The 23110-nt window shown below is 45.5% G+C and overlaps 1 protein-coding gene across 2 annotated transcripts in view; it reads right to left on the bottom strand.

The window, feature by feature from the left end:
• LOC139263090 (ran-binding protein 17-like) overlaps positions 1-23110 on the bottom strand; it is a 918854-nt gene that overhangs the window by 15111 nt on the left and 880633 nt on the right. For both annotated transcript variants that reach the window (XM_070878629.1, XM_070878630.1), the window contains one exon: positions 499-597. In XM_070878629.1, the coding sequence (XP_070734730.1) occupies positions 499-597 (99 nt within the window). The remainder of the gene's footprint in view (positions 1-498; positions 598-23110) is intronic.

The following is a 23110-nucleotide window of genomic DNA, read 5'->3' as shown; positions in this document are numbered from 1 at the left end:
TATCCCGGGGAGAAGGTAGCCCAGGGAAGATCTTATTAAGGTATTCGAGATCCTAAGTGGTCAAACAGACCTCTAATAAACCCATATCAACATAGACTCGGTAAAGGGGGTATGGAGTCAAGCTCTAGAAGGGGAAGGTGAACAGACATTTTAGATTTAACAGCGATGAACATGTGAAACAGACTGCCAGGGGAGATTGGGAAGACCATCATGTTCAAGAGCAAGCCGGTTGGGCATTTGGTGAAAGAAGCAATTGAGGTACAGGCCAAATAGAAAGGTTGATAGTGTCCATATTCTGAAACTCCATGACATGGTCTTTTGTTTCCTCATACAATGTAATATATACCAACATGAGATGTTCCCTTCAGGAGAGCAGGGAAAATTGAGGCGTGGTGGTGGGGGGGGAGGGGCGGTGGGAATCACTCTTGCAGTAATCCCACCCGATATCGAACTCCATTGAAGCCTGTTGGCCAGATTGAGTTCTCAGTGAAGCCTTACCTTCTCGTTGAGAAGAATCAGTCCCAGCAGTGGACGTGACATTGACCACTGATTCCTGCAGTCCTCAAATATAATGCAATTCATTAGAATGGAGAGCATCTGAAAGCAGGAGAAAGAATAATTAGACTACAGAGCAGACCAATAATAAAACCATAACCTCACCACCCTACAGTTTTTTAATAACCAAGCTTGCTATCACTGCTTCCTGATCGACCTCTTTATCTTTCCTGTTCTTTCCAGCCATCTTCGGCCGCTCACCTTGGTTTCTACATTAAAAAATGAACATTGTCTGTGACGCTGGAATTTTTTGTAAGTTTGAAACAGACTGATCACAGATGAACCTTCAGCGGGGAAAAGCACAGTTCAAGAGCAAAGTATTGGGCTTCAATTACTGAACGACACCAATTTAATGAGGTGCAACCCTAATGTTACATGGAAAAAATGCCATCAGACATAAAGAGTAAGAAGATAACTAACTATTAGAGACTAAAAAGGAAACTTGTGTATGGAGTTGGAATGGTTTTTAATGAACACTTTGCGTCTGTCTTCACAAAAGACAGGGACATTGTCGTTAAGGAAGAGTGTGAAATATTAGATGAGATAAGAGGAAGTATTAAGGGTTTAGCATCTTTGAAAGTAGATAAATCGTCAGGCCTGGATAAAATATATCCCAGGCTGTTAACAGAAGCAAGGGAGGAAATAGGAAGGCTCTGACCATCATTTTCCAATCCTCTCTGGATACAGGTGCGGTGCCGGAGGACTGGAGGACTGCTAACATTGTACCGTTGTTTAAAAAGGGAGAAAGGGATAGACCGAATAATCACAGGCCAGTCAGCCTTACCTTGGTGGTGGGCAAATTGTTGGAAAAATTAGAAAGGCACAGATTAATCAAGGACAGTCAGCATGGATTTGTTAAGGGAAGATCGAGTCTGACTAACAGGGTTGATGAGGGTAACGCGTTTGATATAGTCTGCATGGATTTTAGCAAGGCGTTTGACAAGGTCCCACATGGCAGACTGGTCAGAAAAATAAAAGCGCATGCGATCTAAGGGAAAGTGGCAAGTTAGATCCAAAGTGGCTCAGTGGCAGGAAGCAAAGGGTAATGGTCGACGGAAGGCTGATTTTGTGACTGGAAGGCTGTTTCCAGTGGGGTTCTGCAGGGCTCAGTACTATGTCCCTTGCTTTTTGTGGTATATATCAATGACTTAGACTTAGCTGTAGGGGGCATGATAAAGAAGTTTGCAGATGATACAATAATTGGCCGTGTGGAATGCCCATTTTAGGACTCGTCCGATATCCATCCTGCTGAAATGAATATCAGGCAGATTGCACAACGGGTGAGAAATCTCTTTCACCACGTTACTGCCCAGGCTGTGAATGTGTATATTATCATGATGGGGTTTACCAGCATTTCTCAGCCATTGTGGGCAAATATTTTAGACTGAAAGTCTTACTGTCTATCTACCCGATAAAACAGGTCATTTCTTCAGGGTGAAATTGTGACAGGAGGAAACAGTTTTGGGTGTTTTAATTTGTACACCTATTATGTGTATGGCAATAAGAGTGTTATAGGTACAAACTCTCCTGTGGATCTTAATTCTAGAGCAAACTGGCAGTTATAATAATCGCAAAAATAAAACCCACGCAGAAACAGCCCATTTTAGGGAGTTTCTTACAAGTGAATTAGTTTCTAACGACTATGGTGTCATTGCTTTCAACCACAATCATCTGGCTGCAACACCTCTATAAATAGCTTTATATCACCAATGTTTAACATTTGGGACTTGTTCAGTTTTGTCAGATTATAAAGCGGTAGCTTTGTTATGAATCCCATTCTTTTACACTGAAGCTAGCCGCTCAATAAGGTTATACTCTTTTACCGCACGATTAGGGTTTTTTTTTTAAGTTGAGCCATAACATTGATTTCCAAGATAAAAAAATACCCATTCTGATGGCTTAATCCCAGGCTGACAGCGTCAGGGAGACGTTAGTGGCATTTATGGTTAGCGGGAATGTCAGATCGCAAGCCCATTTAAACATACAGTTATATGTATTTCAGAGAGTGGCACACATTGAAATAGGCTGCATTTTTAAACCTTAGTCAGGGACTGTCACTCCTAAAGAGAGGTTGCATTATATTTGAGAACTGTTGTCATGCGTTAGCCTAGACGTTGCGTGCCGTCAGGCTGTCCAGTCATGGAGGGCCCGAGCCTGTCCTTGCCTAACGTCCACACATGTGCACTTTACAACAGAATTCACCATTTGTTTTGTTCATTCTCAGAATGAGGACATCGCTGACAAGGTCAGCATTTCATAGAATCATAGAAATTCACAGCACAGATGGAAGCCATTCAGCCCATCATGTGTGTGCCGGCCGAAAAAGAGCTATCCAGCCTAATCCTACTTTCCAGCTCTTGGTCCGTAGCCCTGTAGGTTACGGCACTTCAAATGCATATCCAAGTACTATTTAAATGTGTTGAGGGTTTCTGCCTCTACCTCCCTCTCAGGCAGTGAGTTCCAGATCTCCACCACCCTCTGGGTGAAAAAAGCTCTCCTCAACTCCCCTCTAATCCTTGTACCAATTGCTTTAAATCTATGCCCCCTGGAAATTGACCTCTCTGCTAAGGGAAATAAGTCATTCTTATCCACTCTATCTAGGCCCCTCATGATTCTATACACCTCAATTAAGTCTCCCCTATGCCTCGTCTAATAAAGGAAAGTATCCTGTCTGCCTTCTTAACCAGCTTATCTACCTGTCCTGCTACCTTCAGGGACCTGTGGACATGCACTCCAAGGTCCCTTTGTTCCTCTACATTTCTCAGTATCTTACCATTTATTGTGTATTTCCTTGCCTTGTTAGCCCCCCCAAATGTATTACCTCACACTTCTCCACATTGAATTCCATTTGTCACTTTTCTGACCAGTCCACTGATATCTTCCTGCAGTCTACAGCTTTCTTCGTCACTATCAGCCATATGATCAATACAACTACCGGACTCAGACTGGTGGAGCAGTGCACATGCACCCTACAGAAGTTTGGTAGAGACCAAGATGGGGAAGGAGTTTCATCTGTGGTTTATGTTATGTCAGGTGGTGATGGAGGGGAGACAACAATAACATCTTGTATTTATATTGTGCCTTTAATGTAAAACGTCCCAAGGTGCTTCACAGGAGCGATTATCAAACAAAACTTGACACCGAGCCACATAAAGAGGACAGGTGATCAAAAGCTTGGTTAACGAGGCAGGTTTTAAGGAGGGTCTTAAAGGAGAAAAAATAGAGAGGTTAAGGGAGGGAAATCCGAAGAGGAGAGAGAGGCGGAGAGGTTTAGGGAGGGAATTCCGGGGAGGAGAGTGAGAGGTATAGGGAGGGAATTCCAGGGAGGAGGGTGAGGTGGAGATGTTTAGGGAGGGAATTCCGGGGAGGAGAGTGAGGTGAGAGGTTTAGGGAGGGAATTCCAGGGGAGCGAGAGAAAGAAAGAAAAAGAAAGACTTGCATTTCTATAGCACCTTTCATAACCACTGGACGTCTCAAAACGATTTACAGACAATGAAATACTTTCGAGTGTAGTCACTGTTGTAATGTAGGAAACGCGGCAGCAATGTTAAAGTGACGAGATAATCTGTTTTTGTTATGTTGATTGAGGGATAAATATTGGCCAGGACACCAGGGAGAACTCCCCTACTCTTCTTCGAAAAAGTGCCATGGGATCTTTTACCTCCAACCGAGAGGGCAGATGGAGCCTCAGTTTAACATCTCATCCGAAAGATGGCACCTCCCACAGCGCAGCACTTGAGTGTCAGCCTCACTTTCGAGCTCAAGTCCTTGGAGTGGGCCTTGAACCCACAACCTTCTGACTCAGAGGCGAATGTGCTACCCCACTGAGCCACAGCTGACACTCGGAAAGGCGGAGTGGTTTAGGGAGCGAATTCCAGAGCTTAGGGCCTAGGCTGCAGAAGGCACTGCCGCCAATGGTGGAGTGAAGAAAATGATTGAGACAAGAGCCTGCCAATCTATACAAGTTGTGCAGTGAATGAGTGGAACTGTCACTCTTAAGAGGCTGCCTGTAGATTTTAAATGTGTGACTTCATAACATTTTACATTTTAAGTTCTTCATCCTTTAGTCTCCTTAGTACATTTTCTGAAAACACAAGACCATTAGCGGGGAAGAAGAAAAAGTGACTCAGCAACTTGTGCCCATTCTATCCACAGCCCATGTACAATCTGCCTTATCACAGACAATACATTATCCATTTAATCTCTTGGAGGAAATTTGTGCATAAATACTCTCTTACTCCTTGATCCGCATAGGTTAAAGCACCTTGCCCAATATTCACCAATGTTCAATGTTCAACAGCTGCTTTTACATCGCCTTTAGAGAGTGCTCACACTGCTGGTTAATTGACATAGCAGTGACTGCTTTTTTCGATATAGTTTTCTCTGAAAATCTATATCTGCCACTTACATAACAACAGTCACTGCACTCGAAGCAATTCATTGAGTGAAGCCATTGAGATGCACCAGAACATAGTAAGGGGCTATGTAAACACCATCCTCTCTTAATCCAGTACTCTGTGAGGACTATCCATTGTTGCAACCTTTTATTCTGTTTAATGCTCACTAATTTTGAACCAGTGTCTTTCTGATCTTCACTCCAAGCAAAATCTTCTCTTATCAAGTGGATAAGGCAATATTTTTTTAAGTATGCAGTATGATGCTGCAATGCAAAAATATAATTCTGATTCATTTGCGAATAAAAATAGGAGTGATTCCATTTGTTTCACCACTACAGATTCTATCTTTTGCTATATGTGGGAAACAAACACACTGCAGGAAATAAAACACAGCTTTCTACAAATTGATCGGACAGGGAAGTAATAAGCACCCTCAATCATTTGCCTTGCTAGCTGTTTGTTGCACACTCCCAATCGGGCCTAATTCAGTTTCATTTCTGGGTATGAACACAAAAGTGGACATGTTTTTATGGTTTGACACCGATTCACATATTGAGCATTCATCTTTAAAAATATACAAAAATGATTCAAACTAATGACTATCTAGAAAACAGCACTCACATCGCTGTTTATGAAACTAGGTATATTAAGGGATGAGCGTACAATAATTCCACTTGAATGTTTTGCTATTTTTCTCCCCATCTCTCCTGAAGGTGCTGACTCTAGCTGGATACAGTTCCACAGCTGCTGATAGCCCCCTTAGTCCTCATTGCGGCCTTACTTTATACGTGAATCCAGAGGTTGGTTGGATATACACCCCTGCTCGAGGGGATCACAACAAACCAATTTAAACAAAGTGTTGGTTGGGTACTCACACCCAGAGAGAGAATTATACTAATCCCAATCTTGCTAGGGTTGGCAGAGCATTCACCCCCATGGATCACAGTGGCCTTTTCCAGATAGAGGGTTGTCAAGGTATCTGCTCCCATGGATCACAGTGGTCTGATCCAGACAGAGGGTTGTCAAGGTATCTGCCCCCATGGATCACAGTGGCCTGATCCAGACAGAGGGTTGTCAAGGTATCTGCCCCCATGGATCACAGTGTATTTGCACCCATGGAGTGGATCAGTGACCTGATCCTTTCCCCAGTAGGTGTTACTGGATGATGATGGGATCCATGGCAGATTTTTTGCCTTGCTCACCCCAAAGAGTGCAGCACCCTGACTGAAACTCAGCTCAGACTGAGGATTGAAATTCGGGCCTTCACTCACTTGGCCACCGGGGGAGATGTATTTCAATTTTAAATACTTCATCTTCCAAGAGCAAAGGTCACATTAGCAGCTTGAATATCCTGTCAAAACATCCACTCACTTTTCCTATAATGACCTCATTAGCCTGAACTCTGACCTCAACTGATATCGATTGAAGAGATGGTATTCACTGAAAATCCAATATTTTTCCCCTTCTAAGTTTGACAGTATGCTTTCGACACGCATCCACAGATATTTACTTCTTACAGGATGCTCTAGGATTTTATTTTTGACACATTTATGGCACATTTAACGATGCATGTGAAAAAGAGATTCTTCGCTTCTGCGATGACCCAGTAAGCCATACAGACAAGGTGGTCCCAGGTTTGATTCCTAATCTCTGTTGATGGGTTGATCTCAGTGGGAATAAGAACATTAGAACATAATAATTAGGGGCAGGAGTAGGCCATACGATCCCTCAAGCCTGCTCCGCCATTCAATAAGATCATGGCTGATCATCGTCCTTGTTATGTTCACAATAAAGTAATGTAACTGAGTACTGTAGACGTGAGTAAGTGTGACCTTAGCTCCTTTATTCTAACTCCAGAGTGTTGGTACAGCATGGGAGGCCTGCTTATATGCAGTGCTCCCAAGCGTTGCTGGGATCCTTTGGGACTCCAACAGGTACGCCCCTCTGGTGGTGGTATGATACTGGTTACATAGGGTTGCATACATAACATCACCCCCTACCAAAGTCAATAGTACACTTATTTATAGAGTGAGACGATCTGGGGCCTTTCGCTCCCTAGTCGATCGTCTCGGGACAAATGCAGGTGTAGGTGAGATGGTTGGTTCTTCGCTGGGCTGCTGTGCAGCTGGCCTTGCTGGGCTGCTGGGGATGGCGAGTTCAGCTTCTGAAGGTAGCAGGTACTGGTCTTGCAGCGAAAAACGGTTAATCGTTACTTTATAGTCTCCACAAATTCTGACCGTGCCATCGCCCTTGAGAACCGGAACAATCGGACTGGCCCACTCGTTGAACTCCACCGGCGCGATGATGCCTTCTCGCTGCAGCCTGTCCAGCTCAATTTCCACTTTCTCTCGCATCATATACAGCACCGTCCGTGCCTTGTGGTGGATGGGTCGTGTACCGAGAACCAAGTGGATCGGCACCTTTGCCCCCGAGAAACTTCCGATGCCTGGCTCAAACAACGGCGGAAACTTGCTCAGAACATGGGCACTTGAGGCGTCGTCAACGGGCGAGAGCGCTCGGATGTCGTCCCAGCTCCAGTGGATTTTCCCCAGCCAGCTTCTGCCGAACAGTGTGGGGCCATCTCCTGGTACAATCCATAGTGGGAGTTCGTGCACTGCTCCATCATAGGAGACTTTTACTGCTGTGCTGCCAATTACAGGGATCAGCTCTTTGGTGTAAGTTTTCAGCTTGGTGTGAATGGGGCTGAGCTTGGGCCTGTTGCACCACAGCCTGTCAAAGGCCTTTTTGCTCATGATAGACTGACTCGCACCCGTGTCCAGTTCCATGGATACTGGAATTCAATCCAGTTCGACTTTTAACATGATCGGTGGACATTTCGTGGTGAAGGTGTGTACCCCGTACACTTCTGCCTCCTCGGTTTGAGTCTCTAGTTCAGCCTGATCCGCCATGGATCAATCTTCCTCTGTAACGTGGTGGTTTGCAGGGTTTGCAGCTCATCTGCACATTCGCTAGAGATGTCCCATTGTTCCACAGCCTTTGCACACGTAGTGTTTGAAGCTTCATTGATGGGCTCGATGATCACCTCCGCAGCGCCAAAAAGTTGTTAACTGCCTCGCATTAACGTTTGATGGCGGACTCTTGGTCATCTGAGGTCGTGCAGCTGCAGACGTGTACCTTCTGCCATATGTATTCCTGCCTGAAAATAATGTTACTTATAAGAACATAAGAATTAGGAACAGGAGTAGGCCATCTAGCCCCTCGAGCCTGCTCCGCCATTCAAAAAGATCATGGCTGATCTGGCCGTGGACTCAGCTCCACTTACCCACCCTCTCTCCATAACCCTTAATTCCCTTATTGGTTAAAAATCTATCTATCTGTGATTTGAATACATTCAATGAGCTAGCCTCAACTGCTTCCTTGGACAGAGAATTCCACAGATTCTGGGAGAAGAAATTCCTTCTCAACTCTGTTTTAAATTGTCTCCCCTGTATTTTGAGGCTGTGCCCCCTAGTTCTAGTCTCCCCGACCAGTGGAAACAACCTCTCTACCTCTATCTTGTCTATCCCTTTCATTATTTTAAATGTTTCTATAAGATCATCCCTCATCCTTCTCAACTCCAACGAGTAAAGACCCAGTCTACTCAATCTATCATCATAAGGTAACCCCCTCATCTCCGGAATCAGCCTAGTGAATCGTCTCTGTACCCCCTCCAAGGCTAGTATATCCTTCCTTAAGTAAGGTGACCAAAATTGCATGCAGTACTCCAGGTGCGGCCTCACCAATACCCTGTACAGTTGCAGCAGGACCTCCCTGCTTTTGTACTCCATCCCTCTCGCAATGAAGGCCAACATTCTATTCGCCTTCCTGATTACTTGCTGCACCTGCAAACTAACTTTTTGGGATTCATGCACAAGGACCCCCAGATCCCTCTGCACAGCAGCATGTTATAATTTCTCCCCATGCAAATAATATTCCCTTTTACTGTTTTTTTTCCCAAGGATGACCTCACACTTTCCGACATTGTATTCCATCTGCCAAACCTTCGCCCATTCGCTTAACCTATCCAAATCTCTTTGCAGCCTCTCTGTGTCCTCTACACAACCCGCTTTCCCACTAATCTTTGTGTCATCTGCAAATTTTGTTACACTACACTCTGTCCCCTCTTCCAGGTCATCTATGTATATTGTAAACAGTTGTGATCCCAGCACCGATCCCTGTGGCACACCACTAACCACCGATTTCCAACCTGAAAGGGACCCATTTATCCCGACTCTCTGCTTTCTGTTAGCCAGCGAATTCTCTATCCATGATAATACATTTCCTCTGACTCCGCGTACCTTTATTTTCTGTAGTAACTTTTTGTGTGGCACCTTATCGAATGCCTTTTGGAAATCTAAATACAGCACATCCATCGGTACACCTCTATCCACCATGCTCGTTATATCCTCAAAGAATTCTAGTAAATTAGTTAAACATGATTTCCCCTTCATGAATCCATGTTGTGTCTGCTTGATTGCACTATTCCTATCTAGATGTCCCGCTATTTCTTCCTGGAGTATTGTGTACAGTTTTGGTCTCCTAACTTGAGGAAGGACATTCTTGCCATTGAGGGAGTGCAGCGAAGATTCACCAGACTGATTCCCGGGATGGTGGGACTGACCTATCAAGAAAGACTGGATCAACTGGGCTTGTATTCACTGGAGTTCAGAAGAATGAGAGGGGACCTCATAGAAACGTTTAAAATTTTGACGGGTTTAGACAGGTTAGATGCAGGAAGAATGTTCCCAATGTTGGGGAAGTCCAGAACCAGGGGTCACAGTCTAAGGATAAGGGGTAGGCCATTTAGGACCGAGATGAGGAGAAACTTCTTCACCCAGAGAGTGGTGAACCTGTGGAATTCTCTACCACAGAAAGTAGTTGAGGCCAATTCACTAAATATATTCAAAAGGGAATTAGATGAAGTCCTTACTACTCGGGGGATCAAGGGGTATGGCGAGAAAGCAGGAAGGGGGTACTGAAGTTGCATGTTCAGCCATGAACTCATTGAATGGCGGTGCAGGCTAGAAGGGCTGAATGGCCTACTCCTGCACCTAGTTTCTATGTTTCTATGTTTCTATGTTAATGATAGCTTCAAGCATTTTCCCCACTACAGATGTTAAACTAACCGGCCTATAGTTACCTGCCTTTTGTCTGCCCCCTTTTTTAAACAGTGGCGTTACATTAGCTGCTTTGTGTACAGTACTTGCCGAAACCTCTTTATGCTGCAAAATTTGTTTGGTTGTTATCGCTGGTGGACATAAATGCCTGGCTATTGTTATGGCTTTGCTCAGGTTTGGTGTTTCAACAATCAATAGCTTGCGAAGGATAATTTCATGGCCAATGCCAAGTATAAAGAAGTCTCTTAGCATTTGCTCCAGGAATCCATCGAATTCACAATGTCCTGCAAGGCATCTTAGTTCGGCGACATAGTTCGCCACTTCCTGGCCTTCAGACCGTTGACATGTATAAAATCGATACCTTGCCATCAGAATGCTCTCCTTCGGATTTAGGTGCTCCTTGACCAGCGTATACAGTTCTTCATACGATTTGGTTGTTGGTTTCACCGGAGCTAAAAGATTCTTCATGAGGCCATAGGTTGTTGCCCCACAGACGGTGTGGAGGATCGCCCTTCGTTTGGCAGCGTTCTCATCCCCTTCCAGCTCACTGGTCACGAAGTATTGATCGAGTCGCTCCACGAAGGCTTCCCAATCGTCCCTTCTGAGAATTTCTCCAGGATACCAACAGTTCTCTGCATTTTTGCGTGATGGTTCGCTATCTCGTCGCCAGTTGTTATGTTCATAATAAAGTAATGTAACTGAGTACTGTAGACGTGAGTAAGTGTGACCTGAGCTCCTTTATTCTAACTCCAGATTGCTGGTACAGCATGGGAGGCCTGCTTACATGCTGGGATCCCTTGGGACGCCAACAGGTACGCCCTCTGGTGGCGGTATGATACTGGTTACATAGGGTTGCATACATAACAGTCCTAAACTCCACTTTCCCGCCGTATCTCCCTATTCCTTGATTCCCCCATAACATTGCGAGGAGGCCAGAAATGTTTCCACAGGGAAGGAGGGAAGGTCACTCCAGAATACCCTTGTATACTTTCCTATGCTTCCTACATTACAACAGTGATTACACTTGAAAAGTACTTCATTGGTAGGGAAATTCTTTGGGACGTCTTGAGGTTGTGAAAGGGGTTATATAAATGTAAGTCTTTCTTTCCTTACATCTACTATCAGTTAGTAGCTGAGCATAAACGAAAGCCGATGAGCAGGTCAGCTGCAGATTGACGTTTATTAAGTAGCTGCATGAACACGACTCCAATTTCTCTCAATAACCTATTGCAATCCAGGACTCCTGGGTTGAACTGTCTTATTCCTCATATAACCAGCCCAACTCATTACAAGGCCACATACAGAGGGGAGCAATACAAATGTGGGAAGAAAATTAGTGCAGATTCCAGATTATGATCACTGGTTCTTAATGAATTAGCTGTCAGGTTCTTATAAGCATAGTGTTGGGTCAGGGAATTATTTCAAGTTCATGATGTGATGACATAAACAAAAGCAAATTAGGACTACTTCTGGTGTAATTAAATGCATGCAAATTCTTCACCTAAGTTTTAGAAAGTGGAATATTGTAACTATATTTGGTTGTAATTTTTATCTTTTTATATTTTGCTTGTTAAGAGTTTCCCCCTCTTTTCATTTAACCAGAAAGGCTGAACTCAGTGGACACTGATTGATCATGCCTCTCTGAAACGGACATGCCTGTTAGGTGAGACTGGCCCAGTTAATTTTCCTTCCTCCGATCTCTCCCCTATGGATGTAGCTTCTATCTAACCTATTGTTCAAGCAATACCAAAACCAGCTTAACAAGGGGTAAGGTGACTTTGAATGTCAGAGAAGGTTGGGACTCAGAGTCTGGGATCACTATTATGGAGCACAGCTCCCCTCTGAGAGAGCCACTGATGATCAAATTAGAGGTTGAAAAGAGCAGTAGAAACAATGAGATAAATCAGATGGCGCTGGCTGGTGACACTGAGCTTGGGGAGCTTGTAGGAAGAAGCAAAGACTGAACTAGGGAGTTGCACAATTTTATGGTGCTATGAAAGATGGTTAGAGTAGAAGATAGTGTGATAGGTCTCAATTTTAACAATTTTAAAATGTACCCATTTAAGTATTATTTAAACAAAAGGGCAGGTTAAATGTTTGCATTGGGGTATTTTAAAGTCATCTTTACATAGGTCGACAAAAGGAATAAAGTTTCTTTTAAAATCAGACTAGACACAGGTAGCAAATCAATGAGTGATCGATGTGCTTGCCTAACTCTAAGGGCTCAATTTTCCCAGTGATTTGCGCCGTTTTTTTTGAGCAGGCCACTTTCTTTGGCCTAAGTTAAAAAACCCAAGTTTCCCCAATCAATTTGCACCAGCATAACTCAGTTACAATTTGGTTTTTTTCAACCAAAGGGGGTGCAACCTGCCACCCGCGCCAATTCCGGCCAGTTAGGCAAGTTTGGTCAGCTGAGAGTTACTCCAGTTCTTCTTAGTCCAGTGTATGTGACCTCTGTAGAAAAACCTTCTGGAGAGTTAAGGAAATCAGAGCAGGAAAAGAAATCGGCGCAGGTAAGTGCAGCAGATGCCCGGACAGCAGCAACAATAGAGGTAAGAGAGAGGGGAAGAGAGGGGGGAAAGCCTTTATGGTATAGTTAGGTGCGAAGGCTGGGAGGGAGGAGGCCATTCGGCCTGGGATAGGGGCGGGGGAGCGAACCGGGAGACTACTTGGTCTGAGATAGGTGTGGGAGAGTGAACTGGAAGGTCACTCGGCCAGGACTAGGTGCGGGACCGGGGAGGGAGGAGGCCACTCGGCCAGGGCTAGGTGCGGGGGAACGGACTGAGAGGCCACTTGGCCAGGACGAGGTGCGGGAGAGCAGACCAGGAGGCTTCTTCGTCTGGGATAGGAGCAGGGATCGGCACTGGCATCGGGAATGGGAGTGGGGAGGGGACTTTAATAATTTAATGGAGGTAAGTTGCTGCAATGTATTTGTGCTTGTGAAGTTGCTGCAATGTGTAATGTACTTGAGAGCTGGCTGTATGTGTCACTTTCCAGCCTCACACACTGCATTGTGTCCTGTGGCAGCCCGATATTTTTGGCGCAGATCAAGGCTCCATCCCCAAAACTAAAGGACAGGTTAGGCTGCGCCAAAAAGAAGAAATCAAACTGGGAAATTTGGAACATTTTTTTTTGCCGTATTTGGACCCCCAAAAAACACCAAGAAAAACCTTTGGGGAAAATTGAGCCCTATGTAACTTTGCATTCTCTCAGTGCAGGAAGAAGAATGGGAGCTATAGGCCTATGCCCAGAACAGTGTAACTCAGTCCTGCTGTCAGCTGGTGTTTCCATTACTGTCAGTGTGATATTCATGAACAGGAACAGTTAAATCAAGTCACACTCCTCGAACCGGAGACAGAAATTCATGCAACATTTCAGTAGCTCACAACATGTACAGGGTTCTTCACATCACCGGGGTTCAAAGAGGTTGTGATCTGCTTGGGCAAATCTTCATTAGCAAAGCTGCTGCTTTTCAACAACAAAAACTTGCAATAATATAGCTCCTTTAACTTAGTGAAACATGCCAAGCAGCTTTAGACCTGTACAAGCTCATCATTTAGTGGTACTGGAGGGCATGCACTCCCATACTTTCTGTCTTTTCAGAAAAGGAACAGTAGCCACAACAGCAGTGAGGAAATAAACATTTTCTTCTTAGGCGGTCCGTCACATCGAGGATGACTTGCTTCCACGGCAAAAAGGGATGAGTTCACAGGTGTTTCACTGAAGGACCCTGACATTCCGGATCCCGAACTACATGTTGAAGGGTGGAAGATGCCTGTGCGTGGATTTTTTTAATGTGTGGTGGCCGTTGCACACCAGCCATCACACGGGCTTGACAGAGCTAGGTCTTGGTCCAGTGGCAAGGATTAACCAAGACGACTGGAGACCAACTCTGCTGCTCGGACCTAGTGTGCACACATATAGCAGTGTGGGCTGGATATAAGGTGTGTCTGTTAGCAGATGGGCGGTGGGGGGCAGGCATTGCACATTTTGTATTACAGGTGCAGACCCTCCATCGAAACACAGTTAGGGAAGGGGAATCTGTGCCTTGGATGTTGGCCTATCTTCTCTTTTTTGCTATGGATGACCTCACTGTGTATTTCCAGGTTTACTGTTTTCATTTCAGACCTTCTGCATTTTTTGGCCTTTTTCCTCATGTAAGCCTCTTCTCGTGTCTTTTATTACTTTAACTGTTTTCACTTTCTTTTGTTCTTTGAATGTTTTTTGATTGCCTCACCAAGGTTATGTTTTATATCATCTACCAGTTGCTGCTTTTCCAACAGTTCAATAGATATTCAACCTATTAACTTCCTCTGTGTGACTGTTGCTTTGCCCATTTTTGTATTCAACACTATCTTGGGCTTTCTAATTTTTCAAATAAGCCAATAGTGCTCATTAATACAGCTCGGGGGCTGTACATGCGGCTGACTTCCCCTTCATCTAAGCCCTTACTGCCCCATTCATGCCTTGCCTGGCTGTGGAATGGCGATTAAGCTTGAATTCGGTGCTGCTTCCTCTCCTCCTCTGATTTGCCACTAAAAAAGAACTATTCAATAGAACGACCTATCTTATGGGCTTTTACCCTCCTTCCTGTGGGGAAGTGTGTGGCCCTTACTTGCTGAAATCAGGAGCTCCCCATGTAACATGTTGCAAGCACAGACACGTGTCGCATCAGTCTATGGTTTTAGAAACGAAGGGCCCAAGTTTTCACATGATTTGCGCCTGATTTTTAGGAGCAACTGGTGGAGAACGGACTATCTTAGAAATCGCAATTCTCCAAATTTTTTTTTCTGCAGTTCTAGTCAGGTAGAACAGTTCTACTTTGGAACAGAATTTTTTCTTCAAAAGGGGGCGTGTCCGGCCACTGACGTCTGATTTCAAAGTTTCCACAGTGAAAATGTACTCCAAACTAAAGTAGAATGGAGCAAGTGAAGATTTTTGTAGAACTGAAAAAACCTGTTCTACACATTAAAAAATCAGGCGCAGGTTACAAATTAGGCGTCCAGAATGAGGCGGGGGTGGAGGGTGGGGGAAGGGAACTCATTAAATTCTACAATAAATCCTTATTTATACTTCTACAAATATTATACAAATAAATTCAACCTGAATAAACATTTATAAGCAAAGAAAAGGTTAAATAAACCATCTTCCTACCTGTGTGAAAGTGCTTCAGGCACGGAGAATTCTGCAGTCAGCCTGAGGCGCCCGTTCTGCCCGCGGGGGGGGGGGGGGAGGGGAGAAGAGGCGCCCGTTCTTTCCCGCGGTGGGGGGAGGCGCCCGTTCTTCCCGCGGGGGGAGGGGGAGGGGAGAGGAGGAGCCCGTTCTTCCCGCGGGGGGAGGGGGAGGGTAGAGGAGGAGCCCGATCTTTCCCGTGGGGGGGAGGGGGGGGGAGGCGCCCGTTCTTCCCGCGGGGGGAGGGGGAGGGGAGAGGAGGAGCCCGTTCTTTCCCGTGGGGTGGGGGGGGGGGGGAGGCGCCCGTTCTTCCCGCGGGGGGAGGGGGAGGGGAGAGGAGGCGCCCGTTCTTTCCCGTGGTGGGGGGGGGGGGGGGGGGAGGAAGCGCCCGTTCTTCCCGCGGGGGAGGGGGGGAAGGAGACAGTGAGAAGGCTGCAAGTGCTGATGGCAATGTGCTTTTATTTAAAAAAATTTCAAAAATTAAACAGCTACAAAGAACTACAAAAATGGCCGAGTGCCAATGTTTTTTTCACACTGAGCATGCGCGAACGCTTCAACGCGCACGCGCAGCGTTGCCAGCAGGAAAAAAACTAATTTAAAATCGGCGTGAGTGTAGGCTCCGCCCCCCTGAGCGCCGCGCCAGGCAGACAAGGAGCTACAGAACGCTACAGAATCGCAATTTTTTTTTTAGGCGCCCGTTTTTTATTGTGTGGAAACTTGGGCCCATAGAAACATAGAAAATAGGTGCAGGAGTAGGCCACTCGGCCCTTCGAGCCAGCACCGCCATTCAATGAGTTCATGGCTGAACATGCAACTTCAGTACTCCATTTCTGCTTTCTCGCCATACACCTTGATCCCCCTAGTAGTAAAGACTACATCTAACTCCTTTTTGAATATATTTAGTGAATTGGCCTCAACAACTTTCTGTGGTGGAGAATTCCACAGGTTCACCACTCTCTGGGTGAAGGAGTTTCTCCTCATCTTGGTCCTAAATGGCTTACCCCTTATCCTGAGACTGTGAACCCTGGTTCTGGACTTCCCCAACATTGGGAACATTCTTCCTGCATCTAACCTGTCTAAACCCGTCAGAATTTTAAACGTTTCTACGAGGACCCCTCTCATTCTTCTGAACTCCAGTGAATACAAGCCCAGTTGATCCAGTATTTCTTGATATGTCAGTCCCGTCATCCTGGGAATCAGTCTGGTGAACCTTCGCTGCACTCCCTCAATAGCAAGGATGTCCTTCCTCAAGTTAGGAGACAAAAACTGTATACAATACTCCAGGTGTGGCCTCACCAAGGCCTGTACAACTGTAGTAACACCTCCCTGCCCCTGTACTCAAATCCCCTCGCTATGAAGGCCAACATGCCATTTTCTTTCTTAACCGGCTGCTGTACCTGCATGCCAACCTTCAATGACTGATGTACCATGACACTCAGGTCTCGTTGCACCTCCCCTTTTCCTAATCTGTCACCATTCAGATAATAATCTGTCTTTCTGTTTTTACCACCAAAGTGGATAACCTCACAGTTATCCAAATTATACTTCATCTGCCATGCATTTGCCTACTCACCTAACTTATCCAAGTCACTCTGCAGCCTCATAGCGTCCTCCTCGCAGCTCACACTGCCACCCAACTTAGTGTCATCCGCAAATTTGGAGATACTACATTTAATCCCCTCGTCTAAATCATTAATGTACAATGTAAACAGCTGGGGCCCCAGCACAGAACCTTGTGGTACCCCACTCGTCACTGCCTGCCATTCTGAAAAGTACCCATTTACTCCTGCTCTTTTCTTCCTGTCTGCCAACCAGTTCTCAATCCACATCAGCATACTATCCCCAATCTCATGTGCTTTAACTTTGCACATTAATCTCTTGTGTGGGACCTTGTCGAAAGCCTTCTGAAAGTCCAAATACACCACAGCAACTGGTTCTCCCTTGTCCACTCTACTGGAAACATCCTCAAAAAATTCCAGAAGATTTGTCAAGCATGCTGACTTGGACCTATCATGTCACCTCATTCCAAATGCGGTGCTATGACATCCTTAATAATTGATTCCATCATTTTACCCACTATCGATGTCAGGCTGACTGGTCTCTAATTCCCTGTTTTCTTTCTCCCTCCTTTTATAAAAGTGGGGTTACATTGGCTACCCTCCACTCCATAGGAACTGATCCAGAGTCTATGGAATGTTGCAAAATGACTGTCAACGCATCCGCTATTTCCAAGGCCACCTCCTTAAGTACTCTGGAATGCAGACCATCAGGCCCTGGGGATTTATCGGCCTTCAATCCCATCAATTTCCCGACTAATAAGGATTTCCCTCAGTTCCTCCTTCTTACTCGACCCTCTGACCCCTTTTATATCCGGAAGGTTGTTTGTGTCCTCCTTAGTGTATACCGAACCAAAGTACTTGTTCAATTGGTTTGCCATTTCTTTGTTCCCCGTTATGACTTCCCCTGATTCTGACTGCAGGGGACCTACGTTTGTCTTTACTAACCTTTTTCTCTTTACATATCTATAGAAGCTTTTGCAGTCCGTTTTAATGTTCCCTGCAAGCTTCCTCTCGTATTCTATTTTCCCTGCCCTAATCAAACCCTTTGTCCTCCTCTGCTGAGTTCAAAATTTCTCCCAGTCCCGGGTTCGTTGCTATTTCTGGCCAATTTGTATGCCACTAATACTATCCCTGATTTCCCTTGATAGTCACGGTTGAGCCACCTTCCTTTTTTTATTTTTACGCCAGACAGGGATGTACAATTGTTGGAGTTCATCCATGCGGTCTCTAAATGTCTGCCATTGCCCATCCACTGTCAACCCCTTAAGTATCATTCGCCAATCTATCCTAGCCAATGCACGCCTCATACCTTCAAAGTTACCCTTCTTTAAGTTCTGGACCATGGTCTCTGAATTAACTGTTTCATTCTCCATCCTAATGTAAAATTCCACGATATTATGGTCACTCTTTCCCAAGGAGCCTCGCACAACATGATTGCTAATTAATCCTCTCTCATTACACAACACCTAGTTGTGGCCTCCACCCTAGTTGGTTCCTCGACATATTGGTCTAGAAAACCATCCCTTATGCACTCCAGGAAATCCTCCTCCACCGTATTGCTTCCAGTTTGGTTAGCCCAATTTATATGCATATTAAAGTCACTCATGATAACTGCTGCACCTTTATTGATGCACTCCTAATTTCCTGTTTGATGCCCTCCCCAACATCACTACTACTGTTTGGAGGTCTGTACACAACTCCCACTAATGTTTTTTGCCCTTTGGTGTTCTGCAGCTCTACCCATATAGATTCCACATCATCCAAGCTAATGTCCTTCCTAACTATTGCATTAATCTCCTCTTTAACCAGCAATGTTACCCCACCTCCTTTTCCTTTTATTCTATCCTTCCTGAACGTTGAATACCCTTGAATGTTGACTTCCCAGCCCTGATCATCCTGGAGCCACGTCTCTGTAATCCCAATCACATTATATCTGTTAACATCTATTTGCACAGTTAATTCATCCACCTTATTATGGATACTCCTTGCATTAAGACACAAAACCTTCAGGCTTGTTTTTTTGACACCCTTTGTCCTTTTAGAATTATGATGTAGTGTGGCCATTTTGGTTTTATGTGTTGCAGCATTCCTGAGTAGATCTTCAGGCAAGAGTGGGGTTGGGATTGGGGCCTTTGGCAAAACGTTAATAAGTAAACTTTTGAATACATTTCAATATTAGGGTGTTTTTATATATTTGTTCTCAGGACGAGGATGCTTTTGGTAAGGCGCTATTATTGCCCTGAGAAGGTGGTAATGGACCTTCTCCTAGAATGTTGCAATCCTCGTCATTATTGTGCTCCTAATGGTGTTAGGTCGGGAATTCCAGGATAGTGACCCAGCAAAGGAACAGCAATATATGTCCAAGGCAGGTGACAAGTGAATTGGAGGGGAATTTAGACGTGGTGGTGTTCCTGTCCTGCTTTTGGACATTGTTGTTCTTGTCCTTCTTCATGAGGTTACACAAGAAGAAGAGCTGTTGAAGTAAACTTGGTGAGTTGCTGCAGTGCATCCTGTAGATACAGCAGCCACAGTTAACTGGTAGTGGGGGGAGGGTGGTGGGGGGGGGAGTGGATACCGAGTTCAGTGGGATAGAGGCTGATGAAGTAAACTACTTTGTCCTGGACAGTGTCGAGATTTGAGTGTTGTTCCGGCTGCACACATCCAGGTGAGTGTTGAGTAGTCCATCATATTCCTAATACGACATTTGAAGATAGTGGAGAGGTTTGAGAGGTCAGGAGGTAAGCCAAACATCAGTGTATTCAGTTTGTGCCCTGCTCTTATAACCATGATGTTGATATGGCTGATGCTTTTGCTTAGTGGTAAATCCTAAGATCATCATCATCATCATAGACAGTCCTTCGAAATCGAGGAAGACTTGCTTCCACTCTAAAAGTGCGTTCTCAGGTGGCTGTCCAATGCGGGAAATTACAGTCTCTGCCACAGGTGGGGTAGACAATGGTTGAGGGAAATGGTGGGTGGGGAATCTGGTTTGCCGCACACTCCTTCCGCCTCCTGCGTTGGTTTCTGTATGCTCTCGGGAACGAGACTCGAGGTTTCAGCGCCCTCCCGGATGCTCTTCCTCCACTTTGTGCGGTCTTGGGTCAGGGATTCCCAGGTGTCGATGGGGATGTTGCACTTTATCAGGGAGATTTGAGGATGTCCTTGAAACGTTTTCTCTGCCCACCTCACTTGCCGAGTCAGAGCTCCAAGTAGAGCGCTTGTTTAGCAAAGTCTCAAAATCCACGGCACGGCCTTGGACAACGTGCACCATTTTCCAGACCTTGGGAGCCTATTGTCAGCAAGGGCAGACATCGATGACGAGGTCCAACCACCTCCAGTGTGCCAGCGCAGCCTTCGGTCGCCTGAGGAATAGAGTGTTTGAAGACCAGGACCTCAAATCTGGCACCAAGCTTATGGTCCAGAGGGCAGTAGTGATACCCGCCCTGCTGTATGGCTCAGAGACGTGGACCATGTACAGCAGACATCTCAAAGCGCTGGAGAAGTACCACCAGCGCTGCCTCCGCAAGATCCTGTAATCCCCTGGGAGGATAGATGCACCAACATCAGTGTTCTTGCTCAGGCCAACATCCCCAGCATCGAAGCACTGACCGCATTTGACCAGCTCCGTTGGGCAGGCCACATCGTCTGCATGCCTGACATGAGACTCCAAAAGCAAGATCCTAAGATACTGATGGTGGGGACTCGGCAACGCTTGTGCATTGAGGATTACAGGTTTTTTTTGTTCCAGATAGCCATTACTTGGCATTCATGTGGCGCAAATGTTACCTGTTACTTTCCAGCCTAAGCCTGGATGCTATCCAGAGCCTATTATAAGCTGGCATGGGCTGCTTCATTATTAATTGTCCCATATTAAGTTCTGCTAGCCCATCATCCCTGTTCTCATTGACCTAATTTGCTCCTCGCCCCGCCTCAAGTTTAATATTGTAAAACGTCTTTAAATCTCGCCATGGCTTTGCCCAAGCCTGACTCTGGACTCTCCTGCAATCGTATGTTCCGTCTCCAAACTCCTAATTTCTATGACTCTGGCCTCTTGTGTATCTTGCTTCACCCACCATTGATGTCTGAGCTGTCTGGGTCCGGTTCCCTGGGATTCCCTCCCTAAACCTCTCCATCTCTCTCTCCTCCTTTAAATACCGTTTCAAACCCTATTTGTATCATGTAGCTCCTAATCTCTCCCTTCCTGGGTTGGAGCCCTTTTCCAAACGCCATGGGACTTTTTTTTACGTTAAAGGTGCTATATAATTGCAAGTTATTCTTGAGTTGACTCCTTATCAATATATTGCTGGTACAAACCTATTAATGTAACAGTCAAACAGAATTTGCTCTAATTTTTTTCACTTAGCACATTAAAAACTGTTGAATTCAACACACCAAGGCACTTCTTCAATTACAGAATAAGTGATTCAATACATTGAGGTATAGACAGTGTAAGCCACTTATAATGGATTTATACATGCAGGCCTAATGGGGCAATATGGAGTTAGGTCACAGATCAGCCATGATCTAATTGAATGGCACAACAGGCTCGAGGGGCTAAATGGCCGACTCCTGTTCCTATGTTGGTAGCAAGCAGGACCGTTCTAACCTCTGTCGTCGAACTACAATACACGGTCGACGCTTGCGTCTGCACACATTCAGAGACTGAACTTCAAGTCATAGTCAACATCTTCACCAAGGCGTACGAAATCATGGGCCTTACACTAAACATCCATAAGACAAAGGTCCTCCACCAACCTGACCCCGCCACACAGCACTGCCCCCCAGTCATCAAGATCCACGGCACGGCCTTGGACAATGTGGACCACGTTCCATACCTCGGGAGCCTTAAATTAGCAAGGGCAGACATCGACGACGAGGTTCAACACCGCCTCCAATGCGCCAGCGCAGCCTTCGGCCGCTTGAGGAAAAGAATGTTCTTAGATCAGGCTCTCAAATCTGTCACCAAGCTCATGGTCTACAGGGCTGTTTTAATACCCGCCCTCCTGTATTGGCTCAGAGACGTGGACCATATACAACAGACACCTCAAATCACTGGAGAAATACCACCAACAATGTTTTCTCAAGATCCTGCAAATCCCCTGGGAGGACAGACGCACCAACGTTAGCACCCTCGATCAGGCCAACATCCTCAGCATTGAAGCACTGACCACACTCGACTATTCCGTTGGGCGGGCCACATTGTTCGCATGACTGACACAAGACTCCCAAAAGCGCTCTCCTCGGAGCTCCTACACGGCAAGCGAGCCCAAGGTGGGCAGAGGAAAAGTTTCAAGGATACCCTTGATAAAATGCAACATCCCCACCGGCACCTGGGAGTCCCTGGTCAATGACCGCCCTAGGTGGAGGAGGTGCATCTGGGAGGGCGCTGAGCACCTCGAGTCTTGTTGCCGAGAGCATGCAGAAATCAAGAGCAGGCAACGGAAAGAGCGTGTGGCAAACCAGTCCCGCCTAATCCTTCCCTCAAAGACTATCTGTCCCACCTGTGACAGGGACTGTGGTTCCCATCTTGGACTGTTGAGTCACTTAAGAACTCACTCTTAGAGTGGAAGCAAGTCTTTCTCGATTCCGAGGGACTGCCTATGATGATGAGTAACCAGGCAAATCATTCCATGGAGAACGCTTGTTCTTGTCTCTGTATGCTTATAGGGTGAACAATATGGAAGTGGTGTAGGTGTTGCTATTTTCATCATCTTAACTCTAGAAAGAATGCTGAAGGATTTAGATTCACAGACCTTTCTAGCAAAGTTTCAACAGTCTTGTAGTATTCACCAACTTCATGCCCCAACCCTCCCGACTCAGTGATAATAATGCTGTTGTTCTCACCAACTCTCTGCTGTTCAGTGCGCCCAACTCAATATGTGCATAGCTCTGAGTCAGGCAGCATCTGTAAAGGAAACAGGTCAACGTTTCGGGTATAAACCTTCGTAATATCTTGAGAGCTGACGAAGGGTTATTCCTGAAATGACTTATGTTACTTTCTTTAAGGACACTGCCTGCCTTGCTGTGTTTTCTGCATTTTCAATTGTTTCAGATTTCCAGAATCTGCGGTATTTTATTTATTTTGCTTTCAGAGTAATGCACAAATTATCGCCATGTCTAAACTCACCAGTAACGTAAACTAACAGCATGTGCATTACTTTTTATTGTAGAAATGATTTGTCTGCTTTGCTTTAAACAAATTGTATCCACCCTTAGTGGACAGCACTGTACTTGTGTTTATAGAAACAGGAAAAGAGAACTTGCATTTTTATAGCACCTTGCACGACCTCAGGACGTCCCAAAGCATTTT

The sequence above is a fragment of the Pristiophorus japonicus genome, chromosome 4 (assembly GCF_044704955.1).
Source record: "Pristiophorus japonicus isolate sPriJap1 chromosome 4, sPriJap1.hap1, whole genome shotgun sequence".
Classification (NCBI taxonomy): domain Eukaryota; kingdom Metazoa; phylum Chordata; class Chondrichthyes; family Pristiophoridae; genus Pristiophorus; species Pristiophorus japonicus.
The sequence above is the reverse complement of the archived record's forward strand: the minus strand, read 5'-3'. Positions and strand labels throughout refer to the sequence as shown.